This window comes from Rhamphochromis longiceps, linkage group LG6 (genome assembly GCF_057381845.1).
Source record: "Rhamphochromis longiceps isolate RC_006_pf linkage group LG6, R_longiceps_female_GT1.1, whole genome shotgun sequence".
NCBI classification, from domain to species: Eukaryota; Metazoa; Chordata; class Actinopteri; order Cichliformes; family Cichlidae; genus Rhamphochromis; species Rhamphochromis longiceps.
In genome coordinates, this window is record NC_140562.1 from 30,136,680 (window position 1) to 30,152,077 (window position 15,398).

The 15,398-nt window shown below is 40.1% G+C and overlaps 1 protein-coding gene across 1 annotated transcript; it reads left to right on the forward strand.

Annotated features, from left to right (window-relative positions):
* The first annotated feature begins 9,242 nt into the window (after positions 1–9,242).
* On the forward strand, positions 9,243–14,375 carry LOC146668279 (uncharacterized). The gene is made up of 4 exons (XM_085410186.1): positions 9,243–9,527; positions 10,252–10,605; positions 12,269–12,396; positions 12,786–14,375. Exons 1-4 carry the CDS (start codon positions 9,467–9,469, stop codon positions 12,969–12,971), a joined length of 729 nt encoding a protein of 242 aa, XP_085266312.1. The 5' UTR covers positions 9,243–9,466; the 3' UTR covers positions 12,972–14,375.
* The last annotated feature ends 1,023 nt before the right edge of the window (positions 14,376–15,398 follow it).

Sequence of the window (15,398 nt, forward strand, 5' to 3'; positions counted from 1 at the left end):
AACCCAATTAGGCCCAAAGCAAGCACACAACAAACCCCCCATGAACTGACTATGTTACTATACTTGCAGAGAGGGAGAAACTCCACACAGACCAAAACTGATAATATCTCACACCTGCCCAGGGGTCAACACACACCACAATTGCAGGTGCACAACTCAAATTAACTATGCAAAGAAACAGCTAAAATTCAATCAAGCTCTGAGGGCTTTGATAGAGCAGCTGTGACCCAGCTGTGACCAGTGTCACTGTCACTGAAAACAAGCCACACCACCTCATGGACATCTGCAAAGAGACATGCCGCACAAAAAGGCTGAAAGGACAGCCAGGTGGAGGGGTTCATCAGATAATCTGTACCTCATGTGTCCTTTTGAACCGTAGCATTAAAACACACCGTTCTTCTTTTTCTGTGGGTCTGAATGGCGCTCTTCCTCATCACCTGAAGGGATTTTTTTTTGTGAGAAGGGGCCCCCTTACCAGAGAGACACTCCAACAAGTATGCCATGTCTCTGGCTGGATGCAACAGACGCAGAAAAGCAAAGAGCATAAAGACCAATGGTGGTGAAGACAGATATTTAGTGAAACTTAGGTTTCACTCAGGTTCATAGAAGTGAAGTGTGGTCACATGTCTCAGTAATCTCTGTCTAATGCATTAAAGAGGGAAAGCAACACAAAGCAAACTGCAGCAGCTCTGGATTAAAAGCCAACTTTGTGAAACTGAGTTAACATTTTGTTCTTTAAAGTCTGGACGACTACAGTGTTAACCACTGTGTCTGCAGACACCAACGGTGCAGTGTACTGCTTATTTATTTCTGTGGTCTCTTCCTGCCTGCTGTTCTCAGAATGACTAGTACTGACAAGAAGTAATACAACAAGAAGTGATCATGAGCTGTAAACAGCTTTTTACCATAGTGCTGGTTTTTATTGTCGGGTGGTTTTGTCTTGCTCGTGCTATCCATGAATCCTACCATGTGGATTCATGGATTTTTTTTTTTCACATTCTGTCTCTCACAGTTGAAGTGTACCTCTGGTGCAAATTACTGACCTCTGTCATCATTTTAAGTGGGGGAACTTGCACAATCGGTGGCTGACTAAATACTTTTTTGCCCCACTGTAATGTCAATGCTACTAGCAAACCCCTGATATCACAAAGTGATTCACTGAAGAACCCCTCAAGAACCTTTCTGGGTATGCTACTTCTACTCCTACTACTTCTACTTAGAACCATTTTAATAATGATTACACAACAAAGTCATTCTTCGAACAATTGGTGGTGAAACTCTTCCATTAAGTTCTTGCAGTTATGTTCAACACATGAGTGTTTTTCAACGTTTGTGATGTTGGTTAGTTACACATTTCCTTTTGTTCGTGTCTTGAGGTTTGAACGTGGGCCCAACGAAGTTTCACTTTGCCTCAAATGTTCAAAGTCCTGATCCATTTGCTGTATACTCGCAGTTTATGTCAGTAGATTACCTTCTAGGCTTCAATTAGTGCTTTGCGGTGGTGTTACAGTGCCTGGCATGCCTTCGGGCTTTTGTCATCACACAAAGTGGGTTGGTAAATTTCTTTGTGCAGCTCAGGCCGGTATTTCGATATTTTGGTGTCAACTTTCAGTGGGAACTGTACGTGCAGCTGTGGTAATTTCTGAGCTGAGCCACAGGAAGTCACTTTCTTAAAGAGCTAGTGGATATTTTCTAACATTTCTTATAATATGATTTCAAAATATACCTTGAAGCCCACCGGCTATAGCGTCGTAAGAATTCACACACACGAACAACCGTCCAAACTTTTTTTGATCACCACAGCAATAACAAGCGGTGAAATTTTTATAAAATAGAAACCTGTTTTAGTTTTAAAAAGTTAAAGAAAGCAAAACTGTGATGATTGTAAAATGATATAAACCAAACATACATATATAACTGAAAGCGTTATTGCTTTTCAGAGCAGCTCTCAAGGCTTACCACATGGAACCATAAAGCACAACATGCTCGAAGTGGAAATTTTCAGTCTTCCTTCTCTTTTGTGGTATCCTCTTAGTGACCATCAGCCAACCTCTGGCTTCTTCATGGCTCTTACAGGCTCTGAAGCATACGCTTTACATCAGTTTCACAACAGCTATGAACCTTTCATTGCATGTTTGTGTACAAGTGTCTAATGACGAAGATACCTGTCACTGACGAAGACAGGAGACATTAAAAACAAAGCTTAGTTTCATGACGTGGTTTCAGTCAGTTACGAGGATGTTTGTCTTAAAGTTCAGTCAGAAACACTTTGAAAATCCGCTTCTTCTTGTTTGTTTAGTAAATTTTTATTAGTGCTGAAATACAGTATTTTTTCCCAGGTAAGTCACGTCAGAGTCAAGTAAGAGTTCCTGTTGAGGACGACATCTTGAGACAAACTTCGATATGGGAAATCGAGAGTGCGCGTTAACTCTGTTTTCCTCTTCTTTCAATGAAAGTGGAAAGTGCGCCACCATGTGAAGTGACATCCTCACACCTAAAAGGAGATGAAGTCTCCCAGTCAAACAGCAGCCCCCCTCCATCTGGAGGAAATGGTGTGCTCCAAGTTCAGAAGTGAAGTGAAGAAATCTAAATTGAAACTACAAAACCCAGAGAGTGCCTCTCATCTCAACACCATCATAAACTACAACAACTTGTCAACTCATCTGGTCCAAACAAATTGGACTCCAGTTAGCACGCAGAATCTTTCCATTATATATAATATGTTTTGAATCTGGTGCATATTGCCAGTTTGTAAACATGTTTGCATTTGGGTATTTCTGTAAAGACTTTATTATAAATGAGCAGTGAGCAAACTGAATCAAAGTTTCTATTGTAGTGATCACAAGTACAGCATGTCTTTGTCCCGTCTTCCTCCGCTCACCCCCAAACGGTAGCAACAGAAGGGACCCTTCCCTGAGCCTGGTTCTGCTGGAAGTTTCTTTGCTCATAGGGGGTCATATGGTTGTCAGGATTTTCTGTTTTCTTTGTATTATTCTAGTGTCTTTACCTTACAATATAAAGCGCCTTGAGGTAACTATACAAATAAAACTGAATTGAATTGAAGTATTACTGCAGTATGTTAAAGTAACACATTTCCAATGACTCTCAGAAGAAAAATGAAAATGAAAATGTTGCTGATAAACAAAAGACATACAAATGAAATTCTTGTACATTGATCAGAACCTTAAAAAAGATTTCCCTTGTGTTTTTTGACACCAAAGAAAGTAAGATGGTGCCTGTGATATGATGGAATTAACTGTAAATTAAATTATGGTGAAGTTTAGTACAGCAGTCTACAATGAATGTATGTGATAGGAAGCAATCACATACATTACTCTGCAACAGCCCCAATCCTACACAGCACTGGTTAGATGCTATCGCTGCAGTACTGTATAATATGGGGCTATTGCAGAATAATGTATGTGACAGCTTCCTAGGTCTGGCTAAATAAAATAAAGAATGTGAAAAAGCACTCAATGTCAGCGCTACTGTGGCTGCTACTATAATCGTCTCAATAGCAAACCTGCAAGCAAAAGCATGAAGGAACACTGAAGAACCTTTCTGGGTTTCCTTCGGGATCTTCTTGTTATGTTCTAGGCTTTAGTAACTTTTTAATGTTTAAAGAGCTTAGCTTGTAATGTTAGTGCATGCTTCCTCTTATTTGCATCTTTAGGTTTGAATACAAGGCAAATTAATTTTCCCTTGGTTTAACTTCTGAGTCCTGATGCATTTACTATTTATACTGTGATAGTTTAGATCAGTGGATTTCCTCCAGAGCTTAATCAGTGCTTTGTGGTGGTGTAAAAGATATCCAGGATTGATTACTTGCTTTACCCGTGCACTAACTTTGTTTGCAGCTCAGGCTAGTAATACAACAATTTGATTTCTTCTTTTAGTTTAAATGTTTAGTGAAGCTGAAGAGTGATTGCGGTCATTTCTTGACCACGGCAGCCCTCTGCTACGTGCAAGCTGTCCCTGAAACAATCCAGCAGATAACTGTTGGCCACTTGGTTTTGACGTTCCATCTATGCCTGCATCCTAGCATCTTGCACTCTGCTGTTATGTTTTTTTATTTTTTAATATCAGCCACTTCTTGCTCCCCTTCTGCTTATTATCCATGCAGGGTCCACTATGTAGGGCAGTGGGTGTAGGGCCTAACAGAGTAAATGGTAATGGCATGGCCTGTACTTGTATAGCGCTTTACTTAGTCCCTAAGGACCCCAAAGCGCTTTACACATTCAGTAATCCACCCATACATTCACACACTGGTGATGGCAAGCTACATTGTAGCTGGGGCGCACTGACAGAGGCGAGGCTGCTGGGCACTGGCACCACCGGGCCCTCTGTCTTGCCCAAGGACACAACGACCGAGACTGTCGGAGCCGGGGCTCGAACCGGCAACCTTCCGATTACAAGACGAACTGCCAACTCTTGAGCCACGATCGCCCCAGAGGATGTTGCCTGGAGGATGAAGTCTGTTTCTGTTTCTGTCTCTATGGCCAATCCTTCTGATTAGTTAGGGCACACCAGGAGAGATTCACAGGTAACAATGATGCTGCCAGCTGATCCTGCACAGTCAACCCGATAGCAGTACCAACCTAGAGAGACTAGCATTGTGCATGTCTGTACGAGGTGGGTCACACCACAGTTTCTAGCTTTTCCGAACACTATCAATATCACTGGATGACTTTTCATTGATTGGACTCGGTGCTCTGAGGCTCTGAAGCACATGCTATGCATCATGTTCCCATTTCACCTTATTTGGCTGTGCAGTCAACTAATAACACGATCAAACTAAGACACATTAAAAAGAGATAAAATTCAAGTTTTACGTATGTTTTTAGATTTTATGTCTGAGTAAGTTTAATGAGATAGCAGCAGTGACTGGTGATATAAATTGGGAGATGGGGAATGGTATCTGATAGTGAGGAGTAGTAGCAGCGATGCCAAGTAAGGGTTAAAGAAGTGATGGAATAGTCTATAATAACTAATAACTACAATATTTTTTAGGTCATGACAGTATATGCAGCCATTAACTGTTACTCATGATTTGTCTTGATGTGATGAAATGTTCGCAAATGAATGAGAAATCATCTGTCATTCATAAATGAAATGTTTTGTAGGATTTGAAATTTTTTTTACTAGGTTAACTAACTATTAAAATTGAGCTGAAGCAACTGACAGCAGCACAGTGTCCGAGAAACTGAATCTTGCAGGATGTTCTGGCCTTGCGTCGCATAGTTGTTCCAGTTTCTCCTCTCTGCTGTGCACTTTGTCATCAGCTGTGGGAGTTCTCCTTTTCCTCATTAGATTTTTGGTGATGTATGCAAAAAGTGGCTTTCTGATTACAATGTGCTGCTTTGAATATACATAAGAACGCACGTGCACAGTGGAAGTGTAATAAGTAGCTGCTTGTTACGGTCATGCCTGCTCGGCAGCTCACCACAAAAACCACACAGGTTTCATGTGCATGCAGTTATCAGCATGTTTTCTTAAAGTTCAGTGAGGCATATTTTGAAACCCTCCTCTTCTTGCTTGTTTATTACATTCATATTAGTGATAAAATGCAGTCTTTTTTTTTCAGGGTCAGGTCAGACTCAGGTTAAGCTTTTCTGAAGAGTTTCGGTTGAGGATGTGGTCTTGAGAAAATTTGACAAACTTTGATTTTAACACAGGAAATCAAGAGCGTGTGTTAACTCTGTTTGTACCCTTCACTGATTTTTGATTTTCCTCCACCCTTCCTCTCTCGATGACTGTAAGCGTGAAGCTCACCACCGTGCAGAGTAACATCCTGAACCCTCGATTTACCAGCAGGTGATCAAAGAGAAATGTCCCAACCCAAAACCAAGCCCCTCTCAAGTTAAAGGAAGTGGAGTCCTCTAAATAGCAAAGAAATCCTCGTTGAAGAACTCCTGTGAAACCCCGACACCGTCTCTCACCAGCTTGGATGAACTCAAACAACTTTAGCGAGCCCAAACATACATACAGGGAGTGCAGAATTATTAGGCAAGTTGTATTTTTGAGGAATAATTTTATTATTGAACAACAACCATGTTCTCAATGAACCCAAAAAACTCATTAATATCAAAGCTGAATGTTTTTGGAAGTAGTTTTTAGTTTGTTTTTAGTTTTAGCTATTTTAGGGGGATATCTGTGTGTGCAGGTGACTATTACTGTGCATAATTATTAGGCAACTAAACAAAAAACAAATATATACCCATTTCAATTATTTATTTTTACCAGTGAAACCAATATAACATCTCCACATTCACAAATATACATTTCTGACATTCAAAAACAAAACAAAAACAAATCAGCGACCAATATAGCCACCTTTCTTTGCAAGGACACTCAAAAGCCTGCCATCCATGGATTCTGTCAGTGTTTTGATCTGTTCACCATCAACATTGCGTGCAGCAGCAACCACAGCCTCCCAGACACTGTTCAGAGAGGTGTACTGTTTTCCCTCCTTGTAAATCTCACATTTGATGATGGACCACAGGTTCTCAATGGGGTTCAGATCAGGTGAACAAGGAGGCCATGTCATTAGTTTTTCTTCTTTTATACCCTTTCTTGCCAGCCACGCTGTGGAGTACTTGGACGCGTGTGATGGAGCATTGTCCTGCATGAAAATCATGTTTTTCTTGAAGGATGCAGACTTCTTCCTGTACCACTGCTTGAAGAAGGTGTCTTCCAGAAACTGGCAGTAGGACTGGGAGTTGAGCTTGACTCCATCCTCAACCCGAAAAGGCCCCACAAGCTAATCTTTGATGATACCAGCCCAAACCAGTACTCCACCTCCACCTTGCTGGCGTCTGAGTCGGACTGGAGCTCTATGCCCTTTACCAATCCAGCCACGGGCCCATCCATCTGGCCCATCAAGACTCACTCTCATTTCATCAGTCCATAAAACCTTAGAAAAACCAGTCTTGAGATATTTCTTGGCCCAGTCTTGACGTTTCAGCTTGTGTGTCTTGTTCAGTGGTGGTCGTCTTTCAGCCTTTCTTACCTTGGCCATGTCTCTGAGTATTGCACACCTTGTGCTTTTGGGCACTCCAGTGATGTTGCAGCTCTGAAATATGGCCAAACTGGTGGCAAGTGGCAGCTTTCAAGCCTATACAGCTTGGAGTAAGACAACATGCATGAAGAGGATGAAGTGGACAAAATACTCATTTGCCCAATAATTCTGCACTCCCTTACAATAATTACTCAAAAAATTTACTTAATTACTCCCAGGAGAAAGTAATTAATTTCCATTACTCGTTACATTACTTTCATGTTACTGTAAAATAGCTGAAACGCATTGTCTCAAAATTACCGTTTATCAATACAAACCAACTCACTAGCTGGGCTCACGTCTTCATTTTAGGCGGGCAGCGTTTTTTTTAAGAGATAAAGGCGAATGGCTTAATCAAGAATTGAGCTGGGGTTTGGGGAAGGCCTCAATGGGGACTGGCAGCAGCTCCCAGGCCTGGCAGAGGGGATGGAAGGTGGAGCCCGAACATGAGAACAAACAGCTTGTAGAACTGGGTGGGTGATATATATATATGACCCGGAAGGGGTGTGTTTGGAGGCGAGGTCCCGCTCCTGAAACACAAATCCCTAGCCTAATCTAGAAGAACCAATTCTTGTAGATTCCCATCCCTACTCCCAGGCTCATAGACAAATGTATAACATTCATTTTGGAATTGAAATATTCCAATATTCCAATTCTTTTCAATTGATTTTTATCTTCTGTGGGTGGCATGAGTCTATTTCTTCAACCTCCTTAGACCCGAACTCTTCCATGGCATGTATTTTTAATTTCTCTTTGATATTTGGGCACGCTGGGCTCTGATGAATGTAAAAACAAAGAATTTCAATCTATACGAGTCTTTTTGGACTGTCAGGAAGACATCATGGACTTATTGGTGTTGCCGCATTTCTGTGGGTTTGGCTACAAACAAGGCATTTTGTTGCCTTGTACCTGTGACATGTGCAATGACAATAAAGTTGAATTCTATTCTATTCTATTCTATTCTATTCTATTCTATTCTATTCTAATAAAGCATGAACTTTCAAACATTGTGCATGGTTTTATATTTGTAATGCAATAGAGTTGTGGGTATTTTGTGATATTGTCTGATGTAAGCTTTTCAGTTGATTAAAAATAGACGTGCGAGACAGTTTGGCAATCTCTTGCTAAATATATGATAACAGTCCTACCTTCTAATAACACATATTTAAGAAATATTAAGGGCCTCCGTTTCAAATTGTGGTCAAGTCAGCCCACACGTGGAGAAGCAACAACCTCAGTTTGTATCTGAGGCCGTCTCTGCTGCTGCAACAACAGGAAACAACGTCTTCTCCCCTCCTCTCGTCTCACTGCACCCATGTCTTCCTCATTTTTATTTTTTATTTTTTCCCATTGTGCTTTAGTAAACACCCCACTTTATAACAGCTGCTGGGGTCCCACACAATGAGGTTTATCAGACCAGTCGACAGCTGAGGCTGGTTCTGTTATAAGAGTGTGCGATCTACTGTTTGAATAAAATCTTTGTCAAATTTTGTGCGACGGTAGCTATTAGTACAAGCTCGAGCTAATTCAGTTTTGGTTGTTACACCAAAAATGAAAATTAGTCAAAACATTATATTATCAGTCATCAAATTTCACAACATTAAACAAGGCCTTGTAAGATTGCAAGGCCTGCGAGTATAACATATCACATGAAAGGACATGGAGAAAGCTTGCCCTTTGGTGCAGGGGTTGCTCTCTGTAAGTACTCTTGTTATGGCTGAGCTCAGCTCGTGAAAAACAAGCCCCAGTAGCAACTGACTCTGCAGAAAGTTGGCAACTTCTGCCTCGGATCCGTTTACCCCACTCTGTGGCTTTACAACTGTTCATAGCTGCAGTGCTGTTGTTCCCAATCACTTCCATTTTGTTATAATTCTGTTCCAAGCTGGAATTCACCGAGTTCCTGAGAGTGACCCATTGTTTCACAAATGTTTGTAGAAGCAGTCTGCATGCCTAGGTGCTTCATTTTATACACCTGTGGCCTTCGGAGTAACTGGAACACATGAATACAATGAATTGGAAAGCTGAGAGAAGACTCTGCAATATAGTGTAGGTCAGAGTTGCTAACAAACAAATAAGCAAATTAAAAAAGAAGAATTAGTGGTCAATGAAAATGATCTGTACTGGACTGAAAGTGGATGAAAAAGCAGCCACTGTCCAAAGAATTTCCTCTTCTTTCTTTTTTTTGACTTGTGTTTTACACTCAGAAAGCCGGGAGAACTATTCCACTAACCGCTTGGTTAGTTTTTACTTCCTTTTGTTTGTGTCTTGAGGTTTGAAGGTGGGGCTAATGAAGTTTCACATAGTTTCATTTTCAATTAATCTAGTTTTGAAGTCCATTTAAGAGTCCTGCCATCTATAATCTCATAATTCTCTCCAGATCTTATTTACTGCTTTGTGGTAGTGGACCAGATGTCTGGGATTCAGTACCTGGCTTACTCGTGGGCTTTTGTCATCACACAGACTGGTTTTGGTAAGTTTTTTTTTTTTTTTTTTTTGCACAGCTCAGGCTGGCAGTTTGATCGTTTGCGTTTTTCTGTGAGGCTGAACCGAAAAGTCACTGAATAATTTCTGGGCTAAGCCACTTTTTAAAAGTCCTGATGGATAATCTCTTACATTTGTTATAATATGATGTTAGAATATACACTTTTCACTGCTGTTTACTGTTTATTTATATGTATGTACTGAATGTATACCATTGTATGGTATTACACAAGCCCAACTTTTTTGAAAATGCGCTTTTAAGTAAACAGAGAGTTAATTTATATAGTCCTTTTCAAGATGAGGAACAGTTACAAAGTGTTTTGCATAGGTATCAGTAAAAATCACCCAGGAAAGCGAAATGAACACACACAAACTGTGCAAAAGGTCACAAACCACAACCACAACCCAAATTTCTATTGAACAAAAGTTTTAAGCTACTTTTCAAAAGAGGCCACACAGTCACGGGTGCAAAGCGTGAGTGGTAAGTTGTTCTAAAGTTCTGGAGTGAAGTTTCGTCCCTGTATGTAGAATCACAAGAAGGACCCTATCTGAGGGCCTAAGAACCCAGCTAGCTTTGGTCAGACGAGTAATAAAAAAGCGAGAGGAGACAGAGATAAATTACAAATATATTCGGGCTAAAAATAAATCACGTGTGGTTCTTCTCTGTTTGTGATGCCTTTCTTTTTTTTTCATTTTTTAAAATTTTCATCAAGTTTGCAGTGAGATTCACTTCTTGAAGCAGTATGAGGGTGAATCCGTTGTTCTTCCCTGTGAGATTGAACAGAGGTACCCAGCGCCCCTGGGAGTCTCACTCAAACGATCCTGGCTGGTTGAAGAAGAAGTGCTGTTCAAGTACACCAAGGAAGACTTTACAGTTAAAAATTCTGCTGACAAAAGCCGCATTCGCGTCAGGGGAGACCCGAGCCTTCATTCTGTGAATATCACCATCTCTCAGCTGAACGCCAGCGACACAGATCGCTACTGCTGCGAGTTTGTCGTGGAAAATCTTTCCTCTGCAGATGACCGCATACGTGGAAAGATGGAATTCTTCCTCCTTGTTGGTGCTGGTGAGTGCAATTTTGTTTTTTATTCAAACTAGAGGGTTTTTTTGTTTATTTCCAGAACTGTTGAGTATAAAGGCAAAAATCTCTCTACTCTTTTCCAAAGTAAGTATGTGGTGCTGTTGTATTGGGAATTGGACTTGTTTGTCTAGCACATCAAATCAAGTCGACTCGTCAGCTTCGTTGTTGTGCTCATCAAGCCTTTCCTAAACCGTTTTTGCTTTGTGGCAACGGCACTTTATCCTTTTGAAAGAAGCCATAGCCACCAGGGAATATGTCCATGTCCATGAAAAGCTGTACATGGTCTGCAAAACCGCTTAGGCAGGTGGCACGTGTCAAAGTAACATCCTCATGGATGCCAAGACCCGAGGTTTCCCAGCAGAACATTGCCCAAAGCATCACATCGTCTCTGTCATGTTGCTTTCTTCTAATACTTCATCCTAGTGCCATGTGATGTAAATGAAAACGTGATTCAACAGACCAGGTCACCTTCTTCCATTGTGTCCAGTAATGATGCTTTAGTGATTTCAGCAGTCGACAGGGGCACTCTGACTGGTCTACACACAACCAGCATCGACTTTCTTTTTGGCCAGTTTGAGTTATAGTACCCGTCTCTTGGAGTACAAAGCATAAGACGGTGTCTCAAACATCTTGAAAGTTCAGGTCTGATTTTAATATTTGAGTTGCCCAAGTTTCTTCTCTTTTCATAGATGCAGTTTTTTTTATCAACTTTTTGCGTAAGAATTTGAAATTAAATATAAATTTGCTCATTAACACACGGTGCCAGATTCATACACACAGCAACAATATCAAAAGATGAATTAAAGTGTGAACCTAGCTTTTTAAAAGTTTAGGAAAAATCCTTACTGTTGGTACCCCTGTCTGTTACTTCACGTTGTTTGCCTTTCCCTCTGGAGATGGAGCTGAGGACAGAGGTCAGCGGACATGGAGGTGACAGAGATGTGTGCCTGGGGTTCAGCCATGCTCCCCTGCCTCCCCAAACATGGAGGAAGGCTTGGCTTGGGAGGGATGACTCTAAAGAGGCAGTCTTTCTCCTCTTTTTAGTTCCCAGAGGGTCCTGGATAACTTTTAATTGATTAGATCAGGTGCTACGGAGCACTTAAAGGCTCTAAAACATAACCCCTGTATTACAACAGCACCGTTTGCCTTTTTACAAGTTAGTCTGTGGGCATGTGGACAACTGACGAAACAAAGTCTGTAAATGACATCAAATGAGCCAGTGTTGTATGTGAGAGACAGCTTAAATAAGTAACTGTACAAATACGTCTGGTGACACTGCTGATATAAATGGGGATGTATGACTCATTGTCTCGAATAGTATACAGTAGTCAGGGATTTTTGTATCAGTGATGTGTGAGAGTTAACCTAATTATAAATAATGCAATAGACCTTTTGGATTGTAAAGAAATAAACATTCAATAATTGTTCAAAGATGCACTCGCCATTTTTCTTAATGTTATTACATTTTTGCAGATGGCAATAATGAATGAGAAATCATCTGTAACGTATTCACAAGTCAAATGTTTGTGAAGGAGTTTGTGTCGTTTTGAGATTTGGAGTATCAATCAAGAATTGTGCCAACTGTGCAATAAGTATGATGTTAGCACAGGGTCAGAGGTTCTGAACGTCTCTGTCTGGTTCCTCGTAGGATGCTTTGACCTTGTGCCTACAGGTGCTCAGTTTGGTGGCTCCACTTACTCCTTTCTGGTGTACGCTTTGTCATCAGCTGTGGTTTTTCTCCTTCTGCTCTTCACTGGATTTGTGGTGATTTCTAAAGTGAGTAGCTTTTTATGTGCCACTTTGAATATACATATATACACGAGGCAAGAGGTGGAAATGTGTCACAAGTATTTCCACCTACACTGCCTGTTTGTTGCCATCAAGATCCTCTGCAGCTAACCACAGAAACCCCCACTGGTTTCAAAACTTTGTGCAGCCAGTTGGCACCTTTGAGTTAAACCCCCTCCTCTTCTAGTTTATTTCAGGTTATTTGAGCGCTAATAAAATGGTATTACAGTCATGTCTGAGTTAGGTTAACACTTCTTCTTAAATTTCCACAGAGGATGCTGCATTGAGAGAAAATGATGCATTTTGATTTCAACACAGGAAATCGTGAGTGTATGTTAATTCTGTCTTTTTTCTCCTCCTTTCACAATGACTGTCAGTGCAAAGGATCTCAGAGTATGAAGTCACATGAAGCCGATGTCTACGAGGAAATGGGTAGGGCAACACCTCCCAGTCAAACACAAGCACCTGCCCATCAGAGGGAAATAACAGAAGCTTCCCAACAAAGTAAACTTCACCTGGGGAACCCCTATGAATTTCAAGAGGTGCTCTCATCAACATCATAAACTAGAGTGTCCAAAAACACTAAACTCCAGTTAGTGTGCAGAATTCTTATATCTTTTAAATCTCCTGCATATTGCTAGACAGCTTGCATTCTGACATTTTTTTTAACCTTATTATAAAATAACTTTGGCTGCTTTTGCTGTGATCATAGTGATTAAATGCTCTGTACATTACTGAATTTTATTCTGCACTCCGTTACATATCCCAGTATACATATCCTTTCCAGTTACTTAGCAGTTGTCTCAGATTGGAGTAGATAGTGGTAAGTTGATCCATTTTAGCAGACAAAGAGCCAAATAATCTGTCAAAGGGCTTCGTTCTGGTGTGCGGTGACTCAACTTAGCAGAAAGCCTGAGTTGACAAAGGAAGTAGATAATCAGTGTTGCAATACTCGTTATCTCTAACTGAGGTTTTTAGGTTTTGTGAAGACAGACAACACAAAGATATACTGAACTTATCTTGTAGTACATTCAGTCACCTTTTTACACGTTAAACTGAACATTTGGGTTATATAACAGGAAGAAGGAATGAAGAATGCATGGTTACATTGTAACACTGGTTCTTTGAGTAAGTACACTAGCCAGTATAGGTGGAAGTAAGCGGCTACATATGGAATGTGAGTGAGTCTCTTCACTCAGAGAACCAGCATTACAATGTAACCATGCAATAATACAATGTAACATTTTGAAGGAAACCAGTAAGAAAATGTTAATGGAAAATAATCAGACGTGAATTGAATCTGGCGGGGTTTCATCTAAAATGAACACCACACCTAGCCCTGCACCAGTCCAGCACAGAGGGCTGCAAACATCACCACAACACAGAAAACTAAGCAGTTTATCCTAAAGCAAAATGAACAGCACAAAATTATATTTCAGCTAGCTCTGAAAAAAAGATAGAAATCTGTACTTGTTGCAGGGAGAAATGTTTCATCACTCATCCAACTGATTTCTTCAGTCTCAGTTGACCGCAGGTTTCCCAGCTTTATAAACCGAGCAGTTGCATAACATTCAAAACTAGCATCATTGCCTAACAATAAGCCATTTTTGCTTTTATTAATTTGAAACCGTCATGACCGTTAGTGTTGTCATCAATATAGTTAAATATAATAAATATAGTTCATGCAAACAGTCATGGCAAATTACCTGTTAACAATGAGAAACTGTTGTGGCTCAATTTTTGGCAGTTGTGCTGATTTTGATTGTTTTGCAACTTCATCTACACAACTGTACTGTTTATAGGATTGAGGACACTTGCGATGAAAGGAAATTCTAACACGAATCAGAAATTTTACCGTCGTTGGGACAAGGTCGGTGAATACTCACTTCTCACCAATTGTGTCATGTGTTAATATGTCATTTTTTTTTTACATGCTGCATCGTACTGTTTTCTAAATGTGTTTATTTGCTGTGGTTTACTGTAGCTACCACTGTTTCACTTACTATCCCAGATTTGTTTGTGTGAGCATTGTGTTGCAGTTTGCATTAAAGTCATTTTAAAGCAAATGCAGTCTCAGTTTTTTTTTTTACTATGTTGCAGGTTTAAATGTTGTTTATTCCTTTGATCATACATTTGTTCTGAGACTCCAAAGCCTGATTTCTTTTTTTAATAGCAGTTGGGCTAAATCAGGTGGCGGTGGGCTTTTTTCTTTTGTTTTATCACTTAAAAAATACATTGCTATGAACATTTGTCTCTGTATGGTGCTATTAAGTTACGTAGCAGTCATCAGTTAGTGAGTGTCATTTAATTGTAGGTTTACTGGCTTTAGCTACTGGCACCAGCTAAACTAACTGTGTGTGTACAGACAGCCCTATAAAGACACAGTCAGTGGTTTCCTCAGATCAGGAGAAGTGAAGTGAGGCTGTAGTGCCCAGAATGTGTTTGTTTCCAGTTACAATGAGTTATTTTGGTCTAAGTTTCACTTCATGTACAACGCTCACCTCTGGGAGGTGAGTCTGTCTAACCCATCACACTCCGTGAAGTCGTACATAAATTAAATGTTCTGAAGGATTTTACATCACTTTGACTTTCAGTCAAGAACTGAACCAAATTATTAACTAAGAAAATAATATTCAATTCAAGTTTATTTATATGGTGTCAAACCACAACAAAGTGTTTTATAATGCAAGGCAAAGACAGGCTGGTTCTTGTATAGTGCCTTAAACAACAACAGCCTCATTCACTTATTCATACAAGTATGTTTTGTCTGCACCTAAGTTCTAACATTTTCAGACATCCATACTCCAATGAATGTATCAGAGAGCGAACAGACAACCACCAAAGCTCCAATTAGTAGATGACCTGCTCTACCTCGTAAGCTACAGCCAACTCTGCAGTTTTAAGATTATTGGTAAAATAAATAAATACATAATAATAATAAAATAAAAAATAATTAAACAAAATCTTAAAGATACAGTAATTTTTGAGAT

Excerpts from the sequence above, each read along its gene's own strand:
- LOC146668279 (XM_085410186.1), top strand. The coding sequence starts at position 9,467 with ATGTCTGGGATTCAGTACCTGGCTTACTCGTGGGCTTTTGTCATCACA. Across the intron at positions 9,528-10,251 it reads CATCACACAGACTGGTTTTG|TTTGCAGTGAGATTCACTTC; the intron begins GTAAGTTTTTTT and ends ATTTTCATCAAG. Across the intron at positions 10,606-12,268 it reads CTTCCTCCTTGTTGGTGCTG|GATGCTTTGACCTTGTGCCT; the intron begins GTGAGTGCAATT and ends GGTTCCTCGTAG.